At 36.4% G+C, this 20,226-nt stretch overlaps 1 protein-coding gene across 1 annotated transcript in view; it reads left to right on the forward strand.

Annotated features, from left to right (window-relative positions):
• The window catches only part of LOC150091659 (ras and EF-hand domain-containing protein-like), a 215,918-nt gene that overhangs the window by 132,595 nt on the left and 63,097 nt on the right, over positions 1 to 20,226 (forward strand). Inside the window, exon 11 of the mRNA XM_090369154.1 lies at positions 15,790 to 15,908. Coding sequence (XP_090225280.1) covers positions 15,790 to 15,908 — 119 coding nt within the window. The remainder of the gene's footprint in view (positions 1 to 15,789; positions 15,909 to 20,226) is intronic.

Consider the following 20,226-nt stretch of genomic DNA (forward strand, 5'->3'; position numbering starts at 1 on the left):
GTAGAATTCTGGCAAGGCGTTCTGATATGCCTGGGTAGTACGGAATCTAGGCAGTTGAGATACTTTATTGTTAAAGGTTGGATTAGGTTGTGCAACAAGTTCACAAGCTTGCAAATCACACTTGTCTAGAATACGAGATGGATCGCTGCATCTGGAAAGGTCAGCCCTAAACTTGGAAATTTCCAACTGCCTGTCATCTATGGAGCTAGAGTGTGCCCAGGCATAAGTAAACAAGGCACATGTAGTTCTGATTAAATGACTGGGGCCATGTACAGAATTGTAGTTTATAAATTGGCCAGCACACATGGGTTTTCTATAAACTGCAGTTCTAAAATGTGAGCCCACGTGCTGGACTAAAACAGTCAGAAAGGAGAGGATGTTGTTTGATTCTAGCTCAGTGGTAATCTAGATGAAGGATGACAGGAAGTTGAGATATTACAGTAGTCGGGGTTCTGAATCCCGAGGGATAATCGTGAAAATATCATCCACATATCAACACCAGAGGGTGATGGGCAGGTTCAAGAATATACAGCTCTCTAGATCCTCCATGGCAATGTTGGCTATGATGGAACTGATGGGGGCTCCCACAGCTGTGCTGTGGACATGGCAGAACAGAGAATTGTCAAACATGATCACACTGCCTGTCAAGCATAGGTTGAGAACCACACAAATATCATATTTAGAGAGTGAGATCCTGTGGGATAAGGTGGTATCAGCATCTAGAAACTTCCTCGCACAGACAATGGCTTGTTGTACTGGAACAGAAGTGAATAGTGAGACTACATCAGAGGTCATGACCTTGTCTTCTGCAGTGGTGAGATCTTTAATAAGGTGTAGAAATTCCACACTGTTGAACACAGTATGGTTGTATTCCCCACAAGGGGTGTTAATGCTAAGGCGATGAATTTTGAGAGCTCATATGTAGGTGAGTTAGCATTAGCATTAGTAGGGCCTATGATGCAAGAAAACGAGCTTATATAGTCAGCCAAAAAAAAACAACCCTTCCCATTTCACAAATCCATTCACTCCAAATGTTTGTCTAGTTCTGCCCTGAACTTATTTAAGTTGCTGATCTCCACTACAACTGATGGAAGGTTGTTCCAACTATCAACTACCTGCTGGCTAAAGGCGAATTTCCACAGATCTGTTCTACAATTGTCTTTCCTTAATTTGAATTTATGCCCCCTCAGGTGAGTAATATGAGCAAGAGAAAGAATCTCATTTGCATTGAGCTTGCTCAATCCATTCAAAGCCTTATACACCTCAATTAGATCGCCTCATAGGTGCCTAGCCTCCAGAACTGCAATTTATAGAACTTAAGCCTTTCTTGGTAACAATAACCCTTTGTTCCACTCACCAATCTTGTTGCCCGTCTCTGTACTCGTTCTAGCAGCTCTACATTTTTCCTAAAATGAGGCCTCCAGACCCGTATACAGTGCTCAAGGCCTGACTATTGCCTTATACAAGGGGAAAATTACTCCCTTATCCCTGCTAGCAAAATTCCTATGTATTTCTGACAAGATACCATGAGCTACTATTGCATCCTTTTTGCATTGCTCAGAAAATTTCATATCTGACTGCACAATAACCTCCAGGTCCTTTTCATTCACCACTACTCTGAGTGTAGTACCACCCAGTTGATATTACTCTGCTACCCATATGCAGTACTTAACATTTGCAATGTTAAACTTCAGTTGACACCTCTCAGCCCATCTGCTCAACTTTTCCAGATCCTGTTGCAGTAGTGTACTGTCATTAATAACCCTGCCAATGTTTGTATCATCTGCAAACATAGACATTAACCCCGATATACGTTCATCAATATCATTGATAAATACCAAAAACAACAATGGGCCCAACACTGAACTCTGGGGGACTCCACTAATAACATTAGTCCACGAAGAGCAGTGTCCATTGATAACCACTCTCTGTCTTCTCCCACTCAACTGACCTTTTATCCATTGTAGCAACTTGCCCTTAATGCCATACTGCTCCAATTTGTACCGTAGTCTTCCATGTTCCAAAGTATCAGAAGCTTTCCTAAAATCCAAGTACAGGAACTCCCCGACTTACGTAATACTCGACTTATGGAAATTCAATTTTATTTAAGTTTTTAAATAAAGTTGAATTTAAGCCGGCCAGTGCAAACTTAAAAAAAATCGTGGAAACTTATTAAATGGAGGTGTCGTGAAAATATCGTAATGTGAATCCAATAACACACATATATATATATATATATATATATATATTTTGATAATTCGTTCCAAGTCCTTGAAAGTTGAAAATTTCACTATAATACTAAGCTGTTTACTTCTCTAAAACGTCATATTTATAATGGAAATTGCACTACACTTTCATCATTATCATATGTTCCCTTATAAGAATCAATTTTGTGAACGCCTTTGTGATATTTTTCTGAAGCATATTTCTGGAGGTCACGACCATAAAATAAAAACAATTTGCATGTTCCAGTTTATTGGACTTTTCTGTCAGTGCATCTAATTATAAACAGGTAGTAAACTCGATCTTATTGCATTTGCAACAATACCGATAACTGCAGTTGTGTGGGTTTTTACGCTATTATGGTGAAATGTGTTCCCCTTCATTGAAATCTTCAATCATATAAAACACAAATTTTCAGAAACTTCTCTTCGTTCCTATTTATGTATTACGATGATGAAGGGAAAGTGACCAGTGGAAAATGCAAGTGCTGGTAGTGCCAGGAAACGAAACAAAATTGATTTAGAAATGAAGATGAAAATGATTAAGTAGTACAAAGCAGGACAAATTTTGTCATCTATTGCAAGGGAATTAGGTCTTGCTGCTTCAACAGCAAATACTATTTTAAGGGACAGTGCATATATAAAAGAACATGTCAAAGGATCAGTGTACTTAAGATCAACAGTGATCCCAAAACAGTGTTCAGGTGCTATATTGAAGATGGAACAGCTGTTAATTATATGGATGGAAAATCAGATTCAGAAGCAAGTGCCCCTGTGTCTAATGACCATTCAAGAAAAAGCAACAAGTATTGATAAAAATATTAAAGATAAGTATGGTGAACCCCAACCCAAGTTCGTGGTTAGCAACGGGTGGTTTAATAGGTTCAAGCATTGCGCTGGTTTCCACAGCATTAAAGTATGCGGTGAAGTCGCAAGTGGTAATTCTGCAGCTGCAGAGAAATTTTGTGATGTGTTGGAAAAAATTATTGATGAAGGCGGCTATTCAACAGAGCAAATTTTAACATTGACGAGACTGCTCTGTATTGGATTAAAATGCCAGATCGAACATACATTGCCAAAGTGGAAAATATAATGCCAGGTTTCAAGGTGTCGAATGATTGGGCCACGCTCTTGCTTGAGGCTAATGCAGCAGGAGATTACAGATGTTTTACAGTACGATGAATGCTGGCATACGTCTTGCATTCATGCTTTACATTCCCATCACCAGATGTCTGATTCTGCCTAGTGACTCATTCATTGTTTTATTTCATATAACGTTCATCCACCTCGTGTACATGGCTTACTTTGTCCAACGCATGGTCACACCCTGTCTTATATTGTTATTCTATATATAACATATTTGTATCTTTGGCCAGCTGAAGAAGGGGCGTCTCATTCTGAAAGCTCCTGTTTTTGCTTATTGTATCCTAGTTTAATAAATCAGTTTCAGTATTTTCGGAAATATCAATTTATTCCTAATAGTTATGCAACCTGAAACCAAAGGCCTTTTCTGAGATAGAATGGTGTGTTGCTTCCAAAACCATTTAGCCCAACATAGGGTGGGTAGCATGTTCCTTCCGCACTAGGCTGGATTACTAACGTTGCATCAGTCACCATTCACCTCTGTGTCCCTTTTGGAATCTTCTCTCTCTCCTTCTCTCTGTCTGTCTCTCTCTCTCTCCCATCACTGTTGAGTTAAGTAGGACTTGGCTGACCAAAACACCTTGAACAGCTAGTTCAAGTGTAACTTCAGAAAGCATCCAATTTGTTTAGTCTTAAATGTTTTTGAAAGGTGGCAGTGAAGGGAAATCCATGGAATCTTATACATAATAATACATATTGATACATTGCAATATTGCCTTGCATGACCACCAGGTCAGGGGTTATGTACTATAGCTATCCAAGAGTGGCAGGACATTATTACAGTAGCCAAATGATCAGTACCATTTATATTCCTCTTTTATTTGCTCTTAAATCTTCAGACCTGTAATATTTTTAATGATCACATCATTCCTAACAAGAATTTGTTAAGAAGAAATACTGCATTCCTCATCCTATCTTATATTCTTTTGTTCCCTATTTAAACATTGGTTTTCAAAGAAATAAATCCCCATTCTAATTAATTGTGTACATCTCTTTCTGGCTTAAAGGTGCATCTTTAAAGGCAAAAATAAAGTAGCCAACTTTAATTCTTATATTTCTATGCTTGCCATATTCAAGAATCTCTGTACAGTAAACCCCCGCTATTAGTTGGGGGTTGCATTCCTGGAAATGCAACAAATGGCACAAATACTAAAAACGCAAATACTGAGTTATGGTGCCTATAGTAATAAAAGAGTTCCATTCCAAAGTATGAAATATATAAGAAAAACTAGTCTAAAATTTTGTCTATATATGTATTATATGTACCTACATAATATGACTATGTACATAGACAAACATAGACAGTACATAGTAAAATAAAAATATAAAGTATCGAAATGAAAATAAGAAACAATTTAATATTAAATGTAATATTTATTAGAAATTTCAAACAAATTTTTCAAAAACATATCAAGAATATGGATTGCTGGGCGAAAAACAACTCATAATCGAAGTTTGTTTCCTCGTTTTTTTTTTTTATTGAGCTCCTTTTGGATTTCCGTGTAAGGCAAGAGTAATTGTTCTAGGTCTCAGTTAAACTTCATGCTTCTTTCCAAATTAGGATCCATTTCCACTACCTTTTCTGAAAGTTGTATGGAGAGGATAAAGATTTCCTTTAATGATTTGTTATTTAATTCTGGTCTAACAATGTCGAGAGCTTCTTCCTCAGTATCATTTTGGTTCTAATTTGACCTTGTCACTAATTCATCCAACTCTTTTATTGTAAGTTCATCTGCATGAGCCTCAATAAGTTCCTGAATGTCTGTTGCATCGATGTTTTCAAAGCCCCCCCCCCCTTCTATTCCCTGTGCTATTGCTACAATATTGACAACCGGTTCATTGGCACTGGGGATTGTTTTAGCAACAACCACTTCTGGCCACAATTTTCGCCAACACGCATTAATTGTAGATGCTCTTCTCTCATCAACTGATGCCTTGATGTTGATCAGGCAATCTGCGATGTTATAATTTTTTCAACTTCGACTTACTGTTAAGTCTGACTCCCTTTCAATTTTTTCAATTAAGCCAGTAAAAGTTCTCCTAACATAGTAGGATTTAAATGCATCAATCACACCTTGGTCTAGTGGTTGTAAAGGTGATGTGGTGTTGGGTGGCATATTTTTTTATGGCGGAAAATGTTCAATGGCGCTTTAAAATTCACATATTTTAGGTTTCATTTTATATTAAATCAGTGACTGCAAAACTGCGAATATAGATACCATGAATAGCGGGGGTTTACTGTATTTCTAAAGAACAGTGGATATCCAGTTTCAGTAATATTAGCATTAGTAGAGGCATTTGATGCAAGAAAGCAAGCTTATGCAGCATCAGCCAAAAAAAAAAAAAAATAAAGTAAAATAAATAAATAAAAAATAACCACTTCCACTTCACCCTTCTGTTCGTTCAAAATACCTGTCCAGCTGAGCCTTAAACTTATTTAGGCTATCAACTTCCACGACAAGGGACGGAAGTCTGTTCCACCTACCAACCACCTGCTGGCTAAAGGCAAATTTCCGCACATCTATCCTACATCTGTCTTTCCTCAATTTGAATTTATGTCCTTCAGGTGATTATTCTGAGCAAGAGGAAGAATCCCATTAGCATTGAGCATGCTCAAACCATTCAAGGCTTTGTACACCTCTATCAGATCACCTCGCTGGTGCCTAGTCTCCAGACACTGTAATTCGCAAAACTTAAGCCTTTCTTCGTAAGAGCACCCCTTTGTTCCATTCACTAATCTTGTTGCCCTTCTCTGTACTCGTTCCAGCAGCTCTACATCCTTCTTGAAATGAGGCCTCCAGGCCTGTATACAGTACTCTAGGTGTGGCCTGACCATTGCCTTATACAAGGGAATAATCACCTCCTTATCCCTGCTAGAAAAATTCCTATATATCATTGACAATACACCACGAGCTACTCTTTCAGCCCATCTGCACTGCTCAGAGAACTTCATATCTGCCTGCACAACCACCCCCAGGTCCCTTTCATTCTCTACCACTGTCAGTGTAGTACCACAGAGTTGATACGTTGCTCTGGGGTTGCTGTTTCCCATATGTAGTACTTTACATTTGTCAATGTTAAACTTCATTTGCCACCTCTCAGCCCATCTGCTCAACCTTTCCAGATCCTGTTGCAGCAGCATAGTGTCAGTAGTGTCCTTGACAACCCTGCCAACCTTCGTATCGTCTGCAAACTTGGACATTAAGCTTGATATACCATCATCAATATCATTTATAAATACAGAAAACAATAAAGGACCCAATACTGAACCCTGAGGGACTCCACTAATAACATTAGTCCACGATGAGCAGTGTCCATTGATTACCACTCTCATATGTTGGATAATTCAGTCCTTCCCATCAAGGTAATGCCAGATCCCAGCAAAGACACTGGTTTTGAATGATATAATGGAGTGAAATTCTCTCAACACTGCAGAGACTACCATACAATTGTGAGTTTCACCAATCTGATCTGTTGGCTGAGAGCCAGGTGCAGAAAGAATGAATGTATAATCATCAAATTCCTGATGATTTTAAATAGGAATTATATACCAAGGAATAAACCAATCAGCAAAAATAATGCATTAAAAACTTCCAGAAAAAATGAGATATTATTTTCAAGGAGAAAAATATGTGCAATGCAAATGTAAAAGACAAATCTACAACAACTATCAACTGTATTTATTCAAATTTACATCTCTATATAATACCTGAGAAACAAAACCCTAAACAGAATATCAGGTCTGGCAATGGTGGCACATGTGATGGCTCTCCTGGTTAAATTGTTTACTTTTCAGGAGAAAGTGCAATTGTTGAACTGTGTGCATTCTTCTCAGAGAAAAACCTTACCACAGTACTTTAGGGGTGAACAAAATAACAGAAACACCTAATATTAAAGTAGTAGTTTTGGTAATGGCTTGTATGATGTATTTATGAACATGCTGTGATGATTTTTTTTTTTTTTTTTTTTTTTTTTTGTTTCTTGCGAGTAGTACTGTGAAGGAAATCACATGAAATAGTACTATGAAGGAAATCACCAACCTCCTAAAAGAGGTCAAATGTTGGTACACATTTAGCAGGGATATCAGTGATGAAATCTGGTGATTTGTTCAATGTATCCAGAACAACTCTATCAAAAGTGATGTCTGCATTCACCAAGTATGGAAAAACAAAATTTGATAGTATGAATTGTGGCAGAAAATCAAAGCTTACTGAAAAGGATTGTGTCCCAAAAACATAAAACTACTACCTTAAAAATAACTGCAGAACTTAATGTGCATCTCACCAATCCAGTTTCTAGCAAAACTTTAGGAAGTTCAGAAAGAACTTCATAAAGCTGAAATTTATAGTGGCTTGCTACTACCAAGCCACTTGTTACTGATGGTAATGCTAGAAAGAGGATGCGTTGGTGTAAGGAGCACAAAAACTGGACACTTGATGATTAGAGACATGTCATATTTTCAGACAAATTATCATCATTCACACTTTTTCCAACATCAGGGAGAGTTTACATTTAGCATCTTCAAAAGGAAGTGCATCATACTGACTGTCTTCTGCCAACCATCAAACATGGATGATGAATGAGTGTTGTTGTTATTTAGTAGCATTAGCAACTAAGGCCATATTGCTCCGGGGATATGAGGTGGTCATTTCTTGACCTTTCCACATCCTCCATATTTGGTGGTCACGGGCTCGAATCCCGGTCTAATCAAAAAGCGTGTGCTATGCATTGCTGCTCCTGCCCACCTGGCTACGGAGGCGCCCGTCAAACATGGAAGAGAATCAACAATGGTTTAGGCAGCAATACTTTGGTATTGTTTAGGTCCTATCATCACCCTGAACAGATGAATTACTGCCACTGATTACCTTGATGTTCTGATTGACCAGGTTCATCCCATGGTTCAAACATTGTTTCCCACAAACAATGCCATATTTCAAAATTAGAATGCTCCAATACACACAACCAGATGTGTTTAATCTTTGTTTGAGAAGATGAAACTGAGCTTAAGCATCTACCATGGCCAGCACAATCACCATATTTAAATGTTATTGAGCCAACATGGACATATTTAGAGAGGAGAGTGAGAAGTAGATTTCCTCTGCTTTCATTACTCAAGGAGCTTGAAACGTTCCTCCATGAAGAATGGTCCAATATTCTTCTTGAGACAGTTCAAGATTTATCCGAATCTATTCCACATAGAATACAAACTTTTTATAAGCAAAGGGTGGCCAACATCATATTAGCACATACTGTAACTCTTATCACAGTTGTTTCCAGTATTTTCCAGTTTTAAATACTTTCCATTGTATCTTTTTAATACTGTGATGATCTGTAATTGATGTTTATTTAGTATCTATATATAAAGAATAAAATTATTATATAAGTATATAAATATTTTCCAGTATATAATTTGTATTATGAATTGTAATTTTGTTTATAATTATATTATTATAATGACTGTCATATAACATATTTTTTTAATATTATATATATACAAATTTGTATGTATATATATATATATATATATATATATATATATATATACCTAATATTAAAAAAATATGTTATCAATTATCATTTTAAACAACATTTGGGGGGGGGGAAATAAGTAAAAATGTGCAGCACCATCAGCATTTTTTTTATCTTTTTTCTTTTTTTTATATATATATATATATATATATATATATATATATAATCAGATTTTGTATATATACTTATATAAGCATATAAGTATTTTCCAGTATATAATTTGTATTATAAATTGTAATTTTGTTTATAATTATCTTATTATAATGACTGTCATATAACATATTTTTTTAATATTAGATATATATATACTTATATAAGTATTATATAAGTATTTTCCAGTATATAATTTGTATTATGAATTGTAATTTTGTTTATAATTATATTATTATAATGATTGTCATATAACATATTTTTTTAATATTAGATATATATATATATATATATATATATATATAATATATATATGTACAGAGAGAGAGAGAGAGAGAGAGAGAGAAAATCAGAAATTGAGTAAGGGTGCCATAAAATAAAATAAATTACTTAATGATGCCCATATTAAAAAAAGTTTGAAAACCACTGGATTAATGCATACTAAAATCCAAAGACTTTTTGAAAAAAAAAAGGTTTATTTAACTACTCTATGTATACTTTAATTATTAGAATATGTAGTAAATAACTAATCCTAAAAGTATTTGGGACCTCATCTCAAATTCTTTCATGGCTCAGTGATTGAGATGCAGTGAGCTAAAGAACAGTCAACATGAACTATGTACAGTGGACCCCCACTTTACGATATTAATTCCTTCCAGAGACACCATTGTATTGTGAAAATATCATAATGTGAATCCATAACACACTGTTTTTTGGTAAATCGTTCCAAGTCCTTGGAAGTTGAAATTTTCGCTATATAACTAAGCTATTTATCTCTGTAAAAGGTGATTTTTATAACAGAAATTGTATTAGTTTTATATAGAATACTGAATACCATATTTTCCAGTGTATACCACACACCTTTTATCTAAAAATAACTCGCCCTAAAATTGTGGTGCGGCTTATACACCGGAATAAACAGTAGAGCATGATACAAGTTGAAAAAAGATAAAAAAAATGCTGATGGTGCCGCACATTTTTACTTATTTATCCCCCCCCCAAATGTTGTTTAAAATGATAATTGATAATTATAAACATTAAAAAAACAAAAATTGTAATTTTCATTTAACTTGCATTGGAAAAGCTGTGTCAATGGTGGTGTGGTGATGGAACTGGAAGAGAATCTTTTACCATCAAGATATCAAGACAACCTTCAGGATCTGATGTTCTTTCCGATCGCTGCTTCTTGCTACTTATGGTATAAAAACTGTCCAAAGTGGTTTGCTTTTGGCACTTTCCCTGAAGGTTCTTGAAATAACTTAACACCCAATCTTCAAATTTGCAGGTCATCAATTCAGTGGTTTGAATATCTGGGTCATTTCTTACTGTCCTCTTCACAATATCCCACACAGCAAATATGTCCTTAATTTCTTGAGTTGTTTCTACACAGTCATCCTCTTCATGTTCCTCACCTCCACTGTCATGCTCACCCATCTGCTCTAATTCCTGGAGCTCTTCTGTTGTCAACTCCTTTCCGTGGTCCGCAATTAACTCCTCCACATCTGCTGCATCAATCTCTAGAGCCAAGGACTCACCAAGAGTGATAATTTCCTTCTCTAGAACACGTTCAGCTTCAAATCCTTCAAAATAATGGATGACTGAAGTCCATAACTTCTTCCAGGCTGCATTGAGACACTGAGCTGAAACGTCATTCCAAGAACTGACAATCATTTTTACACAGTTTAAGATGTTAAACCTGGTCTTCCAGAATTCCTTTAAGATGATGGCTCTGTCTCCTGAAGTCTCTTCAAAGCACTTCTCAAGCATCGTCTTTGTGTACATTTTTTTAAAGTTGGCAACCACTTGCTGATCCATTGGCTGAAGCAGAGGGGTGGTATTGGGTGGGAGAAATTTGACAGTAATGAAGTTAAATTGCTCCTCCAGAGATCGGGCAAGTTGGGGTTCATGACCTGGAGCATTATCCAAAATTAACAGTGCCTTTAGAGGAAGTTTGTTTTTTTCTAAGTAACCTTTGACTGAAGGACAAAACACTTCAAATACCCATTCATTGAAGAGGTGTCTTGTCACTCAGGCCTTCCTGTTACACTGCCAAAAGATACTCACCCTGTTTTTGATGAACTTTTGCTGTTTAAACACTCTGGGAGTTTCTGAGTGATAAACCAACATTGGCTTAAGTTTAAAATAATCACAGGCATTGGACCCTAATAGCAGAGTAAGCCTATCCTTCTTAGGCTTATGGCCAGGCAACGAGGCCTCTTCTTTTGTGATATATGTTTGCCTGGGCATTCTTTTCCAAAAGAGGCCCATTTCATCTGTATTAAAGACTTGTTTAGGAAGGTAACCCTCATTCTCAACGAACTCCTGAAACTCCGCCTTAAAGTTTTCAGCTGCTTCCTGATCAGCACTGCAAACCTCTCCATGCCTTATGACACTTTTAATATCGGACCTTTTTCTAAAACGGTCGAACCAACCTTTGCTGGCTTTAAAGTCCCCATATCGCGTATCTCTAGCTGAAGGTGTTTTAGTCTTTAAGTCTTCAAAAATCTGCTTTGCACATTCACAAATGTATTGTCCAGGATATCACCCTTTATTTGTTTTTCTTTTATCCACAGCAAAAAAAGCCTGTCCATTTCTACAATCAGTTCTCTGCCCTTTTGGATTGTTTTTTTTTTTGTTTTGTTAGTTGTTGGCACATCGGCTTCTGTGGCCATAATGCACCTCCCAAAGGTTTTGCATTTTTTTTACTGTGATCCAAGCCCGAGGTGGGATTCGAACCTGTGACCTTTGGGTTGCCAGGCAGGCACTTTACCCACCTGGCTAGCCTGGTCGGCTTTTGGACTGTGTTAGATTCATCACTTACTTTAATTTTTTTAAGGTTTTCTTTTTGTTTCACTATGGTAGAAATGGTTGACTCTTAAAAACCATATTCGCATACTAATGAACTAATTTTAGCACCATCATCATCATGTTTTTTCACTATTTCTTGTTTAATTTTAATTGAAATTTTTTTCTTACTGCGCTCTTTAGAGGCCATATTATGCAATGTTGTACGTTCAAAAATTCAATACAGTAAATTTATGGAAAGTAAGCACAAAAAAATTACTTGAACTAAAGGATATGAAAACAAAACACATGCCCAACACATTTACAAATGCTGCTATTGGCTGAGACAAAGGACCACATGGTCCAGTCGGAGACAATCATAAGCCATTATAGATCAAAATAAGTAGGCACCAGTGATCACTGGTTAGTAGAATCAGCCGCTCAAATCATTAAAATTCACTACACTTTCACCGTTTATTGCCATGTTTTGTTATAAGAATGAATTTTGAATGCATTTGTGATATTTTTCTAAAGCACATTTCTGGAGGTCATGACCATAAAACAATAAAAACAATTTGCACTTTTGAGTTTATTGGGCTTTTCTGTTAGCTCAAGCTATTATGAACAGGTAGTAAACTCGATCTTATTGCATCTGCGATAATACTGATAACTGGAATTCTGGGTTTTTACCTTACTGTATTATAGTGAAATGTGTTTCCCCTTCACTGAAATCATATAAAAAACAAAAATAAAGTTTCAGAATCTTCTCTTCATTCCTATTTTTTTAAGCTCTGTTTAATAGAATTAATTAATTAAAATAGAATTAAAATTCAATTTGCAAACATGATGACAATATCCCATGCTTACTACATATCATATAGCAAAAGGTATTTTATTATAGAGAGTCCATCGTAAAGTGATTTGATCATATAGTGAACCCATCATAAAGCTGGGGTCCACTGTACTTCAGTAAGTAAAGATTGGACTTTAAATAAAAGATAGGATTACCTGGTAGTTTGGATCGTAAATGAAAAATATGAAAGTCATTAATGATAGCAAAGCTCAGAAACCCTACTAGCTGAATCAATACAATTGGAAAACCTAACTAGCTGGAGTTATGAATATTAACTTCACCAAGGAAAATGGTTTCACCCTTAGAGAAGTTAACTTGAGAAAGTAGCTTCAAGAAAAGAAAGTTAAAAAGTTCATGGTAATTGAGCAGGCAAGGGATAAAGGTAGCAAGTGAATTTCACAGAAGGGGTAGAGATTTGAGCTAATGGAGGAAATAAAAAGAACAGATTCTAGATTAGTTAATTTGGCAAAGATCACAAAGTGAATCTTCCATGGCCTCTCAGTTAAATAATTCTAATAATGAGAACAAATAAGTCTTCACAGATTTTATTTCCTCTTATTATTAGAAGAAGAATATTAAAATGTTATGCTTTGTAGGGAAATGTTATTAAATTAAATATTTTCTTTCCTTTTAGTTTTCATTTTATGAAAGTAAATTTATAAAAATTACAGTAAAATCCTGCCACAATGGTGGGTATATGAATCATTTTGTGTTAATGAAAATTTTGTTATAATGAATATCAATTATTTCAAAAGAACCATTATTTGTTTAAATGGATTTTGCTACACTTTGCTATATATAAAAGTTGCAATTTTTACTTTATTTTATATAAATATCAACTCTAAAGTTAATAAATAAATAAAATGGTGAAACACATACTACAAAAATAAAATATTTGTTTGGAGATCATCATTTTGAAAGAATATTCTCTTTATAAGAAATACAACATTCTTTTACATGCTGTATCGTATAAAATTTGAATAACTTACACTTTCAGAAACACAACACAGTAAACATAACTTATTGTAACTTTGCACATATTAATATAGTCAGTCCTCATATAGCACGATAGTTGTGTTCCTAGAAACCCTCATGCAATATAAACAACAGGCCCTATGGGGAAAAATAAGGTTTGGTGCCGACCACCCAAGATCGAACACACATTTGTAACCAAAACATTACCAAACACAATAAATTATCGTAATAAAATACTTACGTATTTTATTACCACTATTATAAAGTATTTTATTTTATTTTATTACACTTAGGTAATAAAATACATAAGTATTTTATTACCTAAGCTAGTGGAACTTGTTTTTTGTTTGATTTTCTATCCAAACAGATGACAGCCGTTCCATCTCTTCTAATTCTTAATCTAATGGATTTTAATTACACTTTGAGTTGTTCCTGCTATGAAAGTTGTTTTTATTTTCTCTGCATTCTTTGTAATTCTCGATGTTGCCTCATTTAGGCCTGTAGCACGTGCAATATCACATGGTCTTTCATTTCACTCAAAACGTTTCACACTTTCATTCTTTTCTCTATCAACAGGGGGCGGACTGGCCATAAGCCTTACTGGGGAAACCCCGGTGGGCTGGAGGCCGGTGTGATTTTGGCCGTAAACGCTAGTACGAGGCCACTACAATTTTGCCGGGTAAGAATTTTTGACTGAGTCCACCTCTGTTTATTGATATTGCTTTTCTTTTTCTCTCTGAATCTGTGGTGTCTTCACCAGGACTCTTCCTTTTCACACCTTTTAAGTATTTTACTCATTTTTATGGAATAAAGCACAATTACAAAATGAGGAGGCACGCGTGATACACATAAACAAAGCTGCAACACTGTAAAGGCAGAGACACTATGAACACCTCACTAGCTCATATTTTACTAAAGCACATTTCTGGGGGTTACTACCATAAAACAATAAAAACAATTTCCAGTTGTGTTTCTGCTAGTGGAATCTGTTATAAACTGGTAGTAAACTTGATCTAATTGCATTTGCGATAATACCGATGGCTGGAATTGTATGGGTTTTTACATTATTATGGTGAAATGTGTTTCCCCTTCACTGATATAAAAAACATAAATACATTTTCAGAATCTTCTCTTCGTTCCTATCGTGTTGCATTCATTTGGGGTGTTCCGTGTTCGACTGCCATTTCTTGTAAACACAAAGGCAAATCGTGCATAAGCGAATTCGGTTCGTGTTATATACGATATCGTTCACACCTCCGTAGCCAGGTGGGAAGGAGCAGCAGTGTGTTGCACACGCTTCTTGATTAGACCGGGGTTCGAGCCCGTCACCACCAAATACGGAAGATGCGGAAAGGTCAGGGAATGACCACCACATATCCCAGAGCAATATGGCCTTAGTTGCTAATGCTCCTAAAAACCAAATAACTAACTAACTAACTAACGATATCGTTCCCCTGTTTATAAATCGTACATGATCGAATTCGTGTAGTGTAAACATGTGTTATACGAGGACTGACTGTACATCAATTTTTGTTTTAACATTGATATTTTTTTGTGAAAATACAAAAATTCAACTCTAGTGCAATCAAAAATATGTGCTTTTCTGGGGAGGAGTGAAAGGTGCCAGTATGTCATATCAATTTGGATTTGACCATAATAATTCAAAAATGGTAATTGAAAACTTAATAGAGGGTTTTAAATGGAATTCTCTTGCTACATCTTTTAAAACTTTCATTTTTTTTCTATTCAGTCGAAACCCTCCATAATACAAGGTCTTTTCACAGTGTCATATTTTCACATGGGGATATGCAAATATCTTTTAGGCATAAATGGACTTTGAAAATAATTAATTTTTGCTGTATTTTCTGTCAGAATTATTTTGCTCATATAAGAATTACAAAACATTAATAAAGGTAGTTGGGCGAGACCTGGAAATATTTTCATTACAGTAAAATTTTTGCTAAAGCAGCATTCATTGTGAAAGGATTTTGTTGTGTGTAATTTGATATGTAAAATTTTAATTGTGTTTTGTAACACATTTGGCACGTAAAATTTTAATTGTGTGTTGAATGGTTTAAAAGCAGTTCGTCAAGAAAGATTAAGATATTTTGCATATGTTCTTTCTTTTTTTAGACAGTGGAATGTCAACTCTAAGGGATGTAACTGAGAATGATGATCTTAATGAAAATGATAATGCTCCAGCTGAAAGGCACATCAACAAAACACTATGGAAAGGTGTACCAAAATCTTCTGTATGTTATACCATAATATTATGAATTTGTTGAAACATTTATAAATGATTATTATTTTATTATTGGTAATGTAAACTATCATCTGTATGACTAGTGATGACATTACTAGTCATACAGATTTGACAAATTTAAAAAAAAAAAAGGTTGTTTTTTGTTGTTACGTAATGAATTTGGCATTTCATTATGAATTATAATATATAAACTTAGTTGTAGCATCAATGGTTTGCCCAGAAAGGAAAGAAAAGCAATTATACAAAGTACTATAATGTTTAACTTCTGTACGGAATTGAGTATTAATCTTTGTTGCAAATAAACAGCAAGCTAAAAAAAAAAATCACAATTCAAAAAAATTGAAACTGTCCATATTAATTTAAAAAAAAAAATCCCTTAAAAATGTACATTTTAATGTCTGTCTTTTATAGTCATCCCGAACCAAGAACCTGATATGGTTGCCCGTCATAGCGTCATCCCACCTTCTTTGATACCTCTTTGCCACAGACTGTATGTCCTGATGGAAACTCTTCCCATGTTCTTCACTAATATCAGCCAAAACATTATGACCACTTACTTAATAGAGTGTTAAGCAGCTTTCACTGTGATAACCGCTTGCACCTGGCATGGCATCAACTCTATGAGACGACAGAAGGTGTATTAGGTATCCTGAGACAGCAGTGGAGTTTGGCAATGGAGCAAGGCACTGGTGTGGACTGATGAATGCTGCATTTCACCGAATCCCACAAATTAGCATTAGGATTAGTTGAGGCATATGATGCAAGAAAGCAAGCTAATACAGTATCAGGCAAAAAAAAAAAAAAAAAAAAAAAAACCTTTCCCATTTCACCCAATCTGGTCACTCCAAATGTTTATCTAGTTCAGCCTTAAATTTATTTAAGCTATCAACTTCAACAACAACAGATGGAAGTCTGTTTCAGCAATTAACTATCCACAGGCTAAAGACAAACTTCTGCACATCTATTATACAACTGTCTTTCCTCAATTTGAATCTATGCCCCCTCAGGTTCTTAATCTGAGCAAGCAGAAGTATCCCATCAGCATTGAGCCTGGTCAAACCATTCAATGCCTTATACACCTCGATGAGATCATCTTGCAGGTGCCTAGTCTCCAGATGCTGCAACTTGCAGAACTTAAGCCTTTCTTCATAAGCGCACCCCTTTGTTCCTCCCACCAATCTTGTTGCCCTTCTCTGTACTCGTTCTAGCAACACTACATCCTTCCTAAGATGAGGCCTCCAGACCTGTAAACGGTACTCAAGGTGTGGCCTGACCATTGCCTTATACAAAGGGATAATCACCTCTTTGTCTCTGCTAGCAGAATTTTTTTTTTTTTTTTTTTTTAATGAAAACCCCAAACACGAAAGGTATCAAAACCTATAGTACTTAGTACCGTGCATGGGTTGAAGGAGAAGTATGGAGGGGAGGGAGGGGGGGGTGCCGGAAACTTTGCCCTAGAGACTAAACATGGGTTTCACCACTTCAAGCCTCCAATAAGCAAAGTGGTGGTATTTCATCGGTTGATGAAAGTCATCTACCACTTCCTATATATCATTGACAAAACTTCATGACCTGCTCTGACAGCCCATCTGCACTACTCAGAGAACTTCATATCTGACTGCACAATTACTCCCAGGTCTTTTTCATTTTCTACCACCTTAAGTGTAGTACTACACAGTTGGTACTTTTCTGTCAGGTTACTTCTACCCATATGCAGTACTTTGCATTTGTCAAGGTTAAACTTCAGTTGCCACTTCTTAGCCCATCTGCCCAAATTATCTAGATCCTGTTGCAGTAGCACACTGCCATTATTGTCATTAACAACCCTGCCAACCTTGCATCATCTGGAAACATGGATATTAAGCCTGATATACCTTCATCGATATCATTGATAAATACACAAAACAACAATGGACCCAGCACCAAACTCTGGGGGACTCCGCTAATAACATTAGTCCACGTAGAGCAGTGTCAATTTATTACCACTCTCTGCCATCTCCCACTCAACCATCCCTTTATCCATTGCAGTAACTTACCCTTAATGCCATTTAACTCCAGAGGTTCATATCTGGTGAGTATGGGCTTGGCACACCTAGGGTCCTGAGCTGTCTATCATCATTCTTATCTTTCTTGATGAATTCCCTCTACTTCTGACTCTTGTTCTCTCTTTCTCTCTCTCTCAGGGTAATTCAGAAATTTTTTTTGGCTGGTGCAGCATAAGCCTCAGGCTTCCTTCCACCATATGGCTAATGATAATAATAATAATACCACTCCAATTTGTACATCAGTCTTCCATGTGCAACAGTATCAAAAGCTTTCCTGAAATCCAAGTGTATGATATCAAAATTATTTTTAGCATCCAGTTCCTTTGTGACCACATTGTAGTATCAAATCAGATTGGTCAGACAAGACTTCTCCTTAACAAACCCATGCTGTGTCTGAACTATTACTACTGTCTTGTCTAGGTGACCCTGTATCACCTCTTTAACCAGTGACTCCATTATATTTCCTATACCAGAAGCTAAACTAACAGGTCTATAATTATTTGTCATCCTTTGAACCCCTTTGTGAATTGGGGAAACAATTGCACATCTCCAGTCCATGGGGACCACCCCTGAGTCCAAGGAAGGCCTCATAATTATGGCTAAGGTTTGCTTACTTCCCTTGCTGCCTCCTTCAGTGTAACTGGATAGATTCTATTTGCCCCAGGTCCTTTTTTATGTTTAACTTCAACAATTTCTCCTCTCAGTTTGCTCTCAGTTATTACAAAATCACTTATCTGCCTGTTAAGAGTTTGATAAACTTCTGGCATTACTCTTCTTGAATAACTCCTCATGTGTGAATATAGATACAGAATACTCATTCAGTTTATCAGCTACTTGAGCAGGATCATCAGTAGTTGAACCATCTATGTTAAGTGGCCCAATCTGATTCATCTCAGATCGTAATAACTGGAAGTAAAGTGGAGGAGAAATTTTTGAAGATAAACACAAGAAAGGCACCTGGGGTGGATGGGATCTATCCAGTTATATTAAAGGAGGCAGCAAAGGAAGTAAGCAAACCCTTAGCCATAATTATGAGAGCTTCCTTGGACTCAGAAAAGGTACCCAGAGACTGGAGATGTGCAAATGAGACCCCAATTCACAAAGGAGGATCAAAGGCCGACACAAGTAATTATAGACCTGTGAGTTTAACTTCTGTTCCAGGAAAATTAATGGAGGCACTGGTAAAGAAACACTGCAGGATCATCTAGACAAGACACTCAGTTATAGCTCGGACACAGCATGGTTTTGTTAAGGGGAAGTCTTGCCTGACCAATTTGATTGGATACTATGATGCAGTCACAAAAGAACTGGATGCAGGGAATAATTTTGATATTATATACTTGGATCTTAGAAAGGCTTTTGATACTGTTTCACATGGAAGACTGCTGCACAAATTGGAGCAGTGTGGCATTGGAGGCAAATTGCTGCTATGGATAAAGGGGTGGTTGAGAGGGAGAAGACAGAGAGTGGCAATCAATGGACACTGCTCATCGTGCACTAATGTTATTAGTGGAGTTCCTCAGGGTTCAGTGTTGGGTCCATTATTGTTTTCTGTATTTATAAATAATATTGATGATGGTATATCAAGCTTAATGTCCAAGTTTGCAGACGATACAAAGGTTGGCAGGGTTGTCAAGGACACTACTGACACTATGCTGCTGCCACAGGATCTGGAAAGGTTGAGCAGATGGGCTGAGAGGTGGCAAATGAAGTTTAACATTGACAAATGTAAAGTACTACATATGGGAAACAGCAACCCCAGGGCAACGTATCAACTCTGTGGTACTACACTGACAGTGGTAGAGAATGAAAAGGACCTGGGGGTAATTGTGCAGGCAGATATGAAGTTCTCTGAGCAGTGCAGACAGGCTGCAAGAGTAGCTTATGGTGTCTTGTCAATGATATACAGGAATTTTTCTAGCAGGGATAAGGAGGTGATTATTCCCTTGTATAAGGCAATGGTCAGGCCACACCTTGAGTATTGTAGGCAGATCTGGAGCCCTCATTTCAAGATGGATGTAGAGCTGCTGGAACGAGTACAGAGAAAGGCAACAAGATTAGTGAATGGAACAAAGGGGTACTCTTACGAAGAAAGGCTTAAGTTTTGCAAATTACAGTGTCTGGAGACTAGGCACCAGTGAGGTGATCTGATAGAGGTGAATAAAGCCTTAAATGGTTTGAGCATGCTCAATGCTGATGGGATTTTTCCTCTTGCTCAGAATAATCACCTGAGAAGGCATAAATTCAAATTGAGGAAAGACA

The sequence above is a fragment of the Mastigoproctus giganteus genome, chromosome 1 (assembly GCF_048544385.1).
Source record: "Mastigoproctus giganteus isolate SK-2022 chromosome 1, ASM4854438v1, whole genome shotgun sequence".
NCBI classification, from domain to species: domain Eukaryota; kingdom Metazoa; phylum Arthropoda; class Arachnida; order Uropygi; family Thelyphonidae; genus Mastigoproctus; species Mastigoproctus giganteus.